General features: G+C 30.4%; 1 protein-coding gene across 2 annotated transcripts in view; it reads left to right on the top strand.

Moving 5' to 3' along the window:
* Positions 1 to 13,263, top strand: part of LOC106678913 (myb-like protein X) — a 111,917-nt gene that overhangs the window by 27,943 nt on the left and 70,711 nt on the right. For both annotated transcript variants that reach the window (XM_067049880.1, XM_067049881.1), the window contains exons 7-14: positions 1,606 to 1,668; positions 3,332 to 3,382; positions 7,577 to 7,663; positions 7,755 to 7,820; positions 8,760 to 8,795; positions 9,217 to 9,252; positions 12,178 to 12,228; positions 12,374 to 12,409. In XM_067049880.1, the coding sequence (XP_066905981.1) occupies positions 1,606 to 1,668; positions 3,332 to 3,382; positions 7,577 to 7,663; positions 7,755 to 7,820; positions 8,760 to 8,795; positions 9,217 to 9,252; positions 12,178 to 12,228; positions 12,374 to 12,409 (426 nt within the window). The remainder of the gene's footprint in view (positions 1 to 1,605; positions 1,669 to 3,331; positions 3,383 to 7,576; positions 7,664 to 7,754; positions 7,821 to 8,759; positions 8,796 to 9,216; positions 9,253 to 12,177; positions 12,229 to 12,373; positions 12,410 to 13,263) is intronic.

Below are 13,263 nucleotides of genomic sequence, written 5' to 3'. Positions count from 1 at the left end.
CATTCGATGGTTGCAAAAATAATTTTACAGTTGTGAATAAACTAAATAAAGTAAAAAAAAAAAAGTTTTTAGTTTGCTTGGCGGACTTTTACTCCATGGATTACTAACTATCCGATATTTCATATTTCTTGGGGTGGAAATGCCATATAGTGGAGTGCCTGTCAATGATTTCATTTCCCTCATTAAGCAGATAATTAAATTGGAATGGGGACAAATGTGGGCAAAGGTTACTGATAATAAATTAAGGAAAATTAGAAAATTCTCCCCATGAATATAATCTACATAGAGAGAATATGTAAAGTCCCAAAGAGACAATAGGCCTACCCAACTTGGTAAAGTTGCCAAGAATGGAAAGGAGGATCTTAAGAAAAATCTATAGGCTCAGGAAAACACACGGTTACAGGCTAAGATCTAACGAAAAGATCTACAGAAAAATCAAAGACCTAGAAACCGAGTTAAAAATTATGGGTACATGAAAAGGATGAAGAAGGAAAAATTGAGCATTAAGATCTTTAAAATTTTTGTTTAGCTACAAAAGCACAGGAGAATACATGAGGCAAATAAGATCAGAATTAAAAATCTCATAATTTCAGATGTGATTAACACTAGAAGTGGGGATATAGTGTAGTGACGTTTTTTCAGCACGTTCTGGATAAGAGAGTTGTAGCAGGTGTCATTCTAAAACCTCTGGGGAAGGTGAGACGGAAAGTAAATATCGGACAACCTTATGTTCTACCAGGAGTGCTCCTTATATTTTATTTTATTATATTTATTTTTATATATTATTTTATATTCACTTTTATACTCTTTTGGATAATAATGTAAATATAGTTATTAAGGTTAAGCATTTAAGTTAAGGTTAAGTCTACCTATAAATTTTAATTGTTTTATTAATTGATAAGAATTCTTTTTTTCCCCCCTTTTTCATTCTGTGTACATATATTTCTTCTTATTATTAAACTTTTGTACATATAGTTCTGCTGTTATTTCTCTGCTTTCAATTTGTTAAAACTTGTTTTTTTTGCGATTATATTTTTTATTTGATTTTAACTCACCCCCTTCTACGCTGAGCGTGGGCAAGGATAAACGTATAACTAAGGATAAATCATAATTTGCGGTTATAGTAGGTGTAAATGATAAACAGATAGGTGGAGTAACAAGTATAAAGGAAATATTAAGAATAATAATAAAAATAACAGAAAGGTATATACCTGATCCTAATGCAAAAGGTTGAAGACTAAAGTTGTGTACAGGGGTAGAGGGCGGCAGCTCACTACTTCACAGTCAGAAAAGGATTAGATTATTTAAAATATAACTGTCAGGATCATATAATATCTGGTCTAATACTAAAATTTGCCTAATGTAATAACATTAACACAAATTAGAGTAAAAAAAATAATCATTAAATTATAAACAATTAATAAATAAAAATAAAACTTCAAAACCCTTTTCAACTTTCTATGATTTTTTCCTTGAACTATCCAAAAGTGAAATAAAATCACCTATTTATTTATGGGATGCTTCCATAATATATTTGAATAATAATATTCCAAAAGTGAATACTTTGAAATTTGATAGAAATTAATTAACTCATTTTATTTTTAGGTTTTACCAACAAATATACAACATTCTGGTCATCATTATGGGTTTTATGATGCATTTAATGTTGTAAGTATTATTATTATAATTTATTTTCAAATTCTACACATAGGCCTGTTCGCATGTAGTGTAAATTTGTGAATCATTTGAAAATCTCGGTATAGGATTAGTAGCAATTCATGAGTGGAGAAACCTTCCAATGAAGGCAGTCTTGACATTGTACATCCACCTAGTTGCAGATCCCAGACCCAGAGGCATTTCACTTGTGCAAGTGTGTCGGTCCGTAATGTTTGAACCAGAAGGTTAGGGTGTCCTTTTGTACTGTTTTTTTATTGTGTCAGTCACAAATGGTAAGTTCCGGTCCTTGGGTAATGATATATTTTTTATGTAAATGGGACTGTTAGTGATGTATTTGAGAAATTTGGATTGGAAGATCTGAATGGCCTTAAGATGAGATTTTTTGCAGGAGTGGCGTAAGTCCATATCGGTCTAAGCAGCATGTTGTATATGAAAAGTTTGTTAGTAAGTGATGATTTGTTGTTATGATTAGAAGTCGTCAAAGCAAAGAAAGACAGTGATCAGTCTGTTTTTCGAAGTTGACACATGTGACCAAGTATTTTGTCTATTTTGTTTTGATTATGGGATATTGTAAAGTGTTAGTCTAAACGCCTAAGTGTAAACACCTCATTCGAATTTTGCATGTTAATTTTTGTTCATCATTTATAAAACCAAATTTAAATGAGTTTGTACGTTGTGAGAAACTGTGGTCGAGCTGGAATCTGTGGAAAGTATGTAGTAACAGCTATTTTATAATGTTTTATATGTAATAAGTAACATTTTTTAAAGATGTTTTATATGTAGTCAGTAAGAGTTATTTAAAGATGTTTTATATGTAATAAGTAACAGTTATTTAAAGAAGTTTTATATGTAATAAGTAAGAGTTATTTAAAGATGTGTTTAATTTTGTAAGTAAGTGTTATTACAAAGTACAAATATATACAAAGTAACAGTTATTATATGTTATATTTACTATAGTAACAGTTATTTTATTCACTCATTTTCCTTTGAATCTATGTGTTAGTCTTATTCTCGTAAAATATATCTATTTGTTTGTTTTTGGTAAACTGATCTACTGCTGTGACTATAAATGATGGTCTGATCTCACATTACCGTCTAATATTGAATTTGTTTAGCGGGTCACTGAAGAGGATCTAGGAGGGTGAATTCCGGAGAGCGAATTTGTTGATCGGGTGAATTGAAAAATTTTGAAAGGGTGAAATTGGAGGAGCAGAAATGAGAAAGAAAAATAGCAATGAATTGAAACATTTGTATTTGTTGTACAGACCGAAATGGATTGTGGAAGGAAACTGTAGGGGGGAAACATATTGTTTATTATATCTTATTATTGTATCTCTTTTTTTCTGATTATACCATGTATGTGTAATTTATATATGTCCGATTACGGATCAATAAGTATGCTGTGTGAGATAGCAACCTGATGTATTTAGGCAGCATAGATGAATAAAGTATTTCTCTCTCTGTTTATTAATTTGTGCATACTCAAAAATTACAAGTTTCAGACTGCCATTCTAAATCACTTCAATTCTCCGGTCATTTATTAAAATTGACTTTGTTAACATAAGGGTTTAACTCAAAGAATGTTTTAATGCAGTATTGGTTTAACAATATATCAGTTATTATAATTTTTATTAAAGAAACTTTTGTTTTTCAGCTGAAACCCAACAAAGAAATAAGCCCAATCCTCATAAAAACAAGAAATAAGGTATTATTACTTTTTTTTTATAATTTATTAAAAAAAAAAGTAATATTATTATAATTATAATTATGTATAATTTCATCATATATATAATTAACCTATTATAATTTCATCATAATATTAAGTTTAATTAGTAAATAGTATCAAATGTAAAGATGGGTTGAGGCAATAACTTCTAATTTTTAAATCAAATAATTAAAGAAAGGGAGGATTTGAACGTAAATTAGTAAAATATTTCATTGAAGAGCCTTTACAAAATCATTGCAGAGAAAAGTTAATGTGAAAAAAAAACCTAATTTTCTAAACAAGGACCTCACATAAATAATACTTAATTATGAAAATAAAGCTAGTTTTACATTTGAATAATATTCCAAGTAAACCACAATGGTTCCTATTTATCCCTCTATTCTCAGTCCGCTGGTGTTCCTCAAGGTAGTATTCTCGGTCCCATCCTCTGCACCGTCACATCCCAACCAATCCCAACACTATCCTCTCCACTAATGCCGATGAGACTCACTTAATAATAATCCTTTAACTGCATCCCAAACTCTCCAATCCCATACCAGAGCCCTCAAATAATGGTGTCGTAATTGGAGGATTAAAATAAATCTCTTCAAACACCTTTACTCTTCATCGTAAACCTACCGACTGCCCTACAGTATCCTTAATAATGTTGTTCTTACCCCTGTCGAACAGATCCGCTACCTTGGACTACATCTGGACAAAACGACTAACCTGGAATCCTCACATAAGACTGATAAGACAAGAAACTGCACGTCGATTTCGACTATTACAGCACTTACTAAACAAACGGTCTAAACTTCCAACACAATACAAAAGACTGATCTACATGACTGTAATAAGGCCAATCTGGATATACGGAGTTCAGCTTTGGGGCTACATTAAACATGCAAATTCCTCTCGTATCCAATCCTTAGCGCTCCTCACTTTGTCACAAATAAAATCATACATTCCTCTCGTATTCAATCCTTACAATCCAAAATCCTTCGTAAAATCCTCAATGCTCCTTACTTTTTCACAAATAAAATCATACATAAAGACCTTAATGTTCCCTATGTAACCGATCTAGCCCGAACCAGATATCACTCCTTCCATTATAAACTCTCTAACCACTCAAACCCCCTAGTTTCTAACCTTACATCCTCTTCCATTCCTGATAATCCTCCGAGGCGCTTGAAAAGAAGATGGCCACGAGACCAACTAACCCTAACCACCCAAACACACTAGTTTCTAATCTTGTTTCCTCTTCCATTCCCGACAATCCTCTGAGGCAATTTCAGTTTTCGTAATTTTAAGTAAATTTATTATTCATTTTTATGTGAAACTTCTTTACCTACGTTCAAGAACTAGTGAAAGAATATAAGGGAATTAATTGATTTCGTTACGCGAGGGAACACTCAAGATGAAACGGAAGAGTATGGGCATTGCTAGATGTGTTTTGCATTTAGATTTAAATGTCTCAAAAACTAAAAATTGTAGCTGCTTGCTCGAAGTGATGGAAATATTCAACATTTCATCCTCTGTGTAATGAGCTTTATTTCAAAATTATATATTTATACATGTATGTATCTACATATACAAAAGGGAATAGTCGAATCTTTGTCCATATGCAGCTTTTTTCAAAATGTTCCCTTTCACCATGGGGAAGTTTAAAGATAATAAAATCACCTAATTATCGAATATAGAAGAAGTTATGAAAAAATTAAGTTATATTTGATGCCCTTATGAGGATGAAATATGGGTTTCAGAGTTGGGTAAAAATTATTCGATTGACAAGAGACGAATACTTTTTTTTTCGATTGACGAGAGACAAATAAATTTTTATTCAAATAAATATACGACTATACAATCCGAATATTTAAAATACTATTTCAATCGAATAAAAAATTAGTCGAATACATATTATTCGGATAACAATTTGATTTTCTTTTTTTAAAATTCACTTATTTGTTTACTACCTTCAATTACTAACGTATGAAGGTCCCATTTCACAGGTTTAGACGAGTACAAAACGTCAATGCTATCGATTTCAAGATCCCATATCGATTTATTTTAATTTTTTTTATTTCTTACACATAGGGGCCAATTTTTACGTTTTCGGATATGCAAAATATGAAAATACTATCAATTTTAACATCGCGTATCAATTTATTTTAACTTTCTTGATTTCTAAAATGTTACAGTCCCTTTATACGTTTTGAAGAATGCAGAACATGAAAATACTATCGATTTTAAGATCACGTATCGATTTATATGAACTTTTCTGATTTCTAACATGTTAGGGTCTCTTTGTAAGCTTCAATATATGCCAAAAATGAAAATGTTATTGATTTTATGAGTACAAAACGAAAATACTATCGATTTTAAGATCGCGTATCGATTTATTTTAACTTTCTTGATCCCGAACATGTTAGGGTCCTTTTATATGTTTTGAGCTATGTAGAATATGAAAATAATATCGATTTTAGTATCGCAAATCGATTTATTTTACTAAGATAAGAAATCAGAAAAGTAAAAAATTATTCGATACGCGGTCTTAAAATCGATAGCATTCTGCATATCTCATAACATTAAGAGGGACCCTAACATGTTAGAAATCAAGAAAGTTAAAATAAATCGATACGCGATAATTAAATCGAAAGCATTTTCATCTTCTACATATCCCAAAACATATAAAGGGAACTTAGCATGTTAGAAATCAGAAAAGTTAAAATAAATCGATAGTATTTTCATATTCTTCATATCTGAAAACATAAAAATGGACCCTTATATGTTAGAACTCAGAAAAGTTAAAATGAATCTATACGCGATCATAAAATATATCTATGTATAGCTGTAAGACAAAAAATGTCGTCTTTATACGAATACAAACGTATTCGGATAGTTAATCATTTAATTTTTTCGAGTAAGAGATTATTTTTCCATAAAATGGACAAATACAAAAGTATTCAAATGGTTATTCGAATTGTTTTGCACAAATAATTGATTATTCGTGTAAAATAATGATGAATGAAAAAGTATTCGGATCGTTAATCATATGTTTTCGTAGGAATAATGATTATTCAAGTAGAAAATTCACGAATAAAAAAGTATTCGTCTCTTGTTATTCGAATAATATTTGACCAACTCTGGTTTCAAATAGGGAAAAAATCAGACGTTTTATTTTATATCTCCAGTTTTAATTTGTTTATTTTATTCGTGCCCTCTGGTGAACCTTATGGAGGCCTAAACCACTGCCAAGTTTGGTGTAGATTGGTTCAGCCATTTTGAAGTTATTACCATTTTTTTGATTTATAAAACAAATCAGAGGTCGATGTAGGGCGAAAATTTCGGACTAAAAAACTTTATTTATTTATTTATTCTTTTTCGAAAATTCGTATTTGAGGGTTTCCTGAGGTGCTAAAAACGGATATCAACTCTGTTTCACTCCTAAAAAATGTTTACCACACTTTGTATAGTAAGTCCGTATGATTTTATCAATATTTTGAAAATTACGAGGCACAGAGAGGTATTTTATCTAAAAACTATCGATATTTTAGGTATTATATACATGAAAAAATTAATTGCCTCAAAGTAGTATAAAGCTAGTCGTTGACTTGTCTCTTTCCGAAATACAAGAAAAAATATTACTGATTCTATTAAGCTATATTATATTTATAAAAAATTATAAAATCATAATGTGGCTTGAGGTGTAAAGAGGGTCAACAATTTTTTTTTTTTTTTAGGAAACTGCCAAATACCATTTTTCAAGGAAATTAAAAATTTTCACTTTGATGTTTTTAGAGCCCTAAAGCCACTCCCAAAGTTTGATGGAGATTGGTTGAGTCATGTTAAATTTATTTTTATGTTTTTGGTTTTTCAAAACAAATCAAAGCCTGATTAGGGCAAAAAGAATTTATTTTCCGATTTTTTCAACAATTTGTATTGAAGGGTTTCTTGAGGTTCTAAAAACTAATATAAACTTTGTTTCACTCCAAAAAAATTTTTTACCACACTTTGATAGGTCAGACGGTCTGAATTGTTTCAATATAGTTCTGATATTGAATTACAGTAAGGGTTGTAATTTAAAAACACCCTAATGTTAAAAGTTTTAACATTAAATTATAAGAACATTACATATGGTATGACATTAGATATATTATTTTAAAAAAATATAAACAATTCTAATTATTTTTCCAGCCAATACCCAACTTAAAATCATATTATCGAGTGGGTGATCCAATTGATCCTTCAATTCACGTAAAAATAATTGATCAAAGAGGAAAGGTTAGTCATGATCCAAATTGATTCATAACATACTTATTTATATATTTATTTATTCTTATATTTTTTATAATCCATGATTGTTTCCTTACAGTTAATCCCTGATATGATAATAGTTCATCCAGGCCTTCCCGATGGGGGGATGTGTCAAATTATACAGGTAAGTAGAGGAACATGATTATTCTTAAAGGTATGGCCAGTCTGATTGATGGTAATCATCCTAAAGCTAGATGTTACTGACTTGAATCAGAAATACACTATGAATCTCTTATGTGAGAACTGAACAGTAAGGATTTTGTGCAATGGGTCTATTCAATAAAAATAAGCATTTGCACATCATGAACATTTTTATTTATCAACATAACAGGGAATAACTCAATAAACATTTTTTTCTAGTCTAAATACTGATTCAAGGATTTGTCATAAATTATTTTATAAAAACTAATTTAAACAAAATTTTATGCAAACAAGTATTTGCACAGCTTGAAAATCACCTTGTCTTTTTTATTTGTACAATTATCAGTATTTTCTGTGCCCTCCTTTTGCCTTTAAGTATTTACTTACAGTTTTCTAAGTGAACTCTTTTTTTCAATTTAATAAAGATAAGTAATAACTTTTTCATGAAAAAACAACACCCGACAGGTCAGCCGTCAAATTCAGACTAATTTGTAAGAGTTGATCCAAATAATTCAACCACACGCTTGTGCATAGGTGAATTTGCTATTGTTTGGCAAATGTGTAGCGGCCCCTTTATGTTTTATTGGGTGAATAGATATTATAAGTTAGTGAGATATCTTCTCTCTATATATAATAATGTTGACTTAACACTCAAAACCTTAATGACCTCAAGAATTTTAAGCTTCTATTAGTTAAAAATTAGTGAGCAGTATAGTTCAGTGAGTAAGGCACTCTACTCCTATCTCTCAGAACCCAGCATCGAATCTGACTGTTGCAGATAACTATTTGCTCTGTTAAATCAGCAATGGGTCAACCCTGTGGGTTCAGGAGCCTTTTTTTCATGTAATAGCAAATTGTTGAATTATTTAAGAAGAGAAATGAAGATAATAAACTGATTTTGATCACTTTATTTCTATTGCAGAATAAAACCAAGGAGGAAAAAGAAGAAGGAATAGAGGTATAAAAATTAAAGAAAAAGTGCTATCTCATATACTAAAACTTTAACAATTTATTACCAATATACAATATATTTATTTTATAATGGCCAAAGGAGGTATCCAATTTATATATACATATTATATATATGTAATTATTTATATATGTTATACATAAAACTATGTTATTTGTGCATCCATAAATTCCGAAAGTAATCGTTGAAATTATGAGAAAAAATTAACTTTGATTTTCAAATAATATTCTTGTGAAGATTTTGCCAGTTTTATTTATGACTTTAGATAACTATTTGCTCTGTTAAATCAGCAATGGGTCAACCCTGTGGGTTCAGGAGCCTTTTTTTCATGTAATAGCAAATTGTTGAATTATTTAAGAAGAGAAATGAAGATAATAAACTGATTTTGATCACTTTATTTCTATTGCAGAATAAAACCAAGGAGGAAAAAGAAGAAGGAATAGAGGTATAAAAATTATAATTATTATTTATTGACTAATTGAAGGATTCATAGAATGATACATATACTACTATATAAATATTTAGAAAGGAAAGAAAAAGTGCTATCTCATATACTAAAACTTTAACAATTTATTACCCAACCTAAACATGGATCAGGAATTCAATCCTCTAAAAAGTTTCATATAACCTTTTAGAATTAATTTATTTTATAAAAAATAATTTTTTTTATTTTGTGCTCACAAAATAGATGTTCAAATTGACTCCGATAGTTGCAAAAGTGATTCATTCTTCCCTCCAAAAGCAATTAATTTACCTCATAACTGACAGCAATTCACCTGGGGTTAGGGAAGGACTATTTTGGAACAAATAAAAATAACACCCTACTCTATGGGTCTGTCACCATTGAAATCCATAAACACACACCTATCACAATACTCATATTTAAACTAATTTTCAAGTTAGGTTGTATAGTTCTGTTAATGTGGATACCAGAACACAAGTCAATGGTAATGCTCACAAAGTGGGAAAAGCTGCATCATTGATCTAACTGTTTAGATTGCCCCCACGACCTTTATACTCTGATGAAAACACAAATATTTTATTTTATACCATATTGGCCTGATGGGCCTTACATGGTTGATATAACCGTTATATTATATATATTTTTTTTAACAGTTGATTATGGGGGATATAGTCTCGTATAAATGACACCCCTAACTATATATAATGTTATAATTAAAATTAAAAAAAAATAAATAGATAAGAATAATGCTTAGAATAATAAAAGAGGAAAGTAAAATTAATAACAAAAAATAATGATATTGGTACACTTAAATAAAACAAACAATTGCCCTCTAATAGTAAAAAGAAACAAGTTAATTTGAAAAAGAGACGATAGAAGAAAAGAGACAAAAAAAATAATGAATAAATAAATAGAGTTAGTGTGACTATGAATTAATTTTATATTTAATAAAATTTATAACTGAATGTCCTGTAGTAGTCTGGGCTTCAGTCTTTGGGTTGAGGTTGGGTTTCCCAAGTTGTAGGTCACTGCTCCTTTAACTGTCGGCAACTGGGAGTGGAACTTCATGAACCTTTTTTTATGTAATCCTCAATTGACTCCATTTGTAATTCGTGATGCAATTGGCTATTTCTTATGAACCAAGAAGCATTAACTGTGATTCTTAGGACTTTATTTTGAAAAGATTGTAGTTTCTTCCTTTTCGTAAAGGATGCCGCTCCCCAGACTTCACAGCCGTATATCAGCAGTGGCCTGAGAATTAACACAATTGACAACATATTAAGAGAGATTAAAAATACATTACTTCTATGGATGACACCAACCTAATACAGCAGATGACATAAAGTAATACTGACAAGATAATGAATTGTACACACTCAAATAACCTAAGAATGCTTGTAGCTGTCAGGAACATCTAGAACAGGGGTGGCCAACCCGCAGTCCACCTCGTACATTTTTCATCACACTTTTACAAAATATATTTATTTTATAATGGCCAAAGGAGGTATCCAATTTATATATATATGTAATTATTTATATATGTTATACATAAAAATATGTTATTTGTGCATCCATAAATTCAGAAAGTAATGGTTGAAATTATGAGAAAAAATTAATATATTTTTGATATTCAAATAATATTCTTGTGAAGATTTTGCCAGTTTTATTTATGACTTTAGAGTAAGTATTCAATATGTAAATAATAATAAATTATTATTTTTCAATTTTTCACTCCAAAAAAAAGGTCTACAGTGTCTGAATCTAATATGGGGATATATAATTTTATATGCAGCCTGCGGAGTTATAATGCATTTCCAAAGTGGCTCGTAAGATCAGTTGGGTCGGCCACCTCTGATCTAGACCAACATATAGACAGTGTAACGTACCATTAACTGTTAAATACTAACAGAATGCATTCATTTGATGGACACCAGACTCCCACATCATTTGGAAACTTTACTTAACAACAATATCCCTCACATTCCCGAAATATTTGATAACTTAAAAAAAACAAATATATTTTTCTATATCAGCTGATATACTACAGTATAGATAATAAGAATATTAGGAATGTTTCCAAGATTGAAGGTTCATCAGTATGCATAGGTGAACATCACCATCACTGTGAATTGCTTTTTTTTTTTTTCTGGGTCGGGTTTACAGACCTTGTAGATCTTTAGCCGCCTGAAACAGTCCTTTTCTCACCTGCTTGTTTTGGACTACTGCTTTCCAGTTGCATGTAGCTATTTCACATCTTTGTTGATTCTGTCAATATATCTGGTTTTTGGTCTCCCACAGGGTCTTCTGCTGTACTGGCATTCATTGATGTGTAGAGACATCCTGATGGATTGCCACATGGCCTGCCCATCTTAATCTCCTTGCCTTCATATTGATTGACCAGTTACTGCAAGCAGTTCACTGTTAGTTCTTTTCCTCCCTGTGTTAAGGCTCTGATCCCAGATCACTCTTGTAATTGTACGAAGGACTTTCCGTTCAAATCTGTCGATTCTGCTTTCTAGAGTAACTGTTAGAGCCCAGATCTTGCAGATATATATGGCTTTACATGGCTTTGTAAACCCTTTGTGAACTGCCTCATATTATTAAAAAAAATATGGTTGAAATTGTGTACCATTACAGCCATTGTGAATGATGTTCTTTTGTAAATTATTTTTTATGTTTTAACTGATTTTAAAGAAAGCAATATTGGATTAATCAGATGCATTAAGAATACTTTCTGACATTCATCAATTTAAAAAAAATAATAAAATAAAAAGCTGTTATTATTGGTAGTACAATTAAAATTACATCATTTAAAGATACACTAAACTTATTTTGAGAATTAAAAATGAATAATTTATTCTGAGATGTATGCTTTATTCATAATTAAAAATCATATTGAATTTGTAGGAACCAGAACAGAAAGATACCAAAACAGACACTGAAAATGAAGAAGAAACAGTAAGTATCAAAATGTCAACACACCTAATCAAAATTTTAAATTTTTTTAAAACTAATTCTTAGCCTAAAATTAAATCAATAGTGAGTAAAGGACACAAAATATTACAAATCTCAAATCTTATTTTATTTTTTTTTTATTCTGCAGCAAACTGTGAGCAGCGATGAACTGGAGAAGAAACGTGTAAGGAAAAAATACATTTAAACTAATCCGTATTACTGTGATAAAAATTAAATAAATATTCAAGACAAATAAGGTTTTGATTACGTATACAGAAACAATATTTTATAGCATGGCTTATCTTATTTTTTATTTATTCATTCATTCAATCTGCACTTCAAATTAATAGCCTCTTGCACCTATCTCCACCACTTGTTTTGCCTTGTGCTTCTGCCTATTTAAAGTGTAGTAAAGCTTGCTAAAATATGAGTCCTAAGAGAACTATTTGCGTAAAATAGTTCCCCAGATATAGTTTCTTAAAAAGCAACATTCCATAAAAATGCACTCAAAAATCAATAGTTAGTGACTCTATATCTCAGGAACCATATGACAAACATATATCTATTAGAACTCAAATTAAAGCTATTTTAATTTACTATAAAGTAGTTTATGATACTTGTCTTTGTATGAGTAGTAGTTTTTATGATATTTGCTAAAATAAGTTGATTTCTAGTGGTTCGAACTAAATTTCATAAGCAAATGTCATAAGAACTGCTACTCCTACACAAATTTACTACTTCATAGTAAATTAAAATAGCTTTAATTTGAGTGCTGGCAGACATTTTTGTGTTTAATGTTTCCTGAGGTATATTTTTTCATAAATCAAAAAGTTTATCTTGTCGGGGTTGTCTGGTCTTAGGCGATTTCTCCAGCCTGATATCTCTTTACAGAAGGCCCACGACAAGGCGTATTCATTTATAGTTAGAAAGGAAGGCCGTGCCAGGGGATGAGCCCTGGACACTGACTAGGTAGAGGAGTTCTAGGTGAGAGAGTCTGAGGCAGAGTAACAGTTCTAGTTGCCTAGATGAAGCGGACGG

The sequence above is a fragment of the Halyomorpha halys genome, unplaced genomic scaffold, assembly GCF_000696795.3.
Source record: "Halyomorpha halys isolate HHAL.00 unplaced genomic scaffold, Hhal_1.1 Scaffold11.1, whole genome shotgun sequence".
NCBI classification, from domain to species: domain Eukaryota; kingdom Metazoa; phylum Arthropoda; class Insecta; order Hemiptera; family Pentatomidae; genus Halyomorpha; species Halyomorpha halys.
The sequence above is the reverse complement of the archived record's forward strand: the minus strand, read 5'-3'. Positions and strand labels throughout refer to the sequence as shown.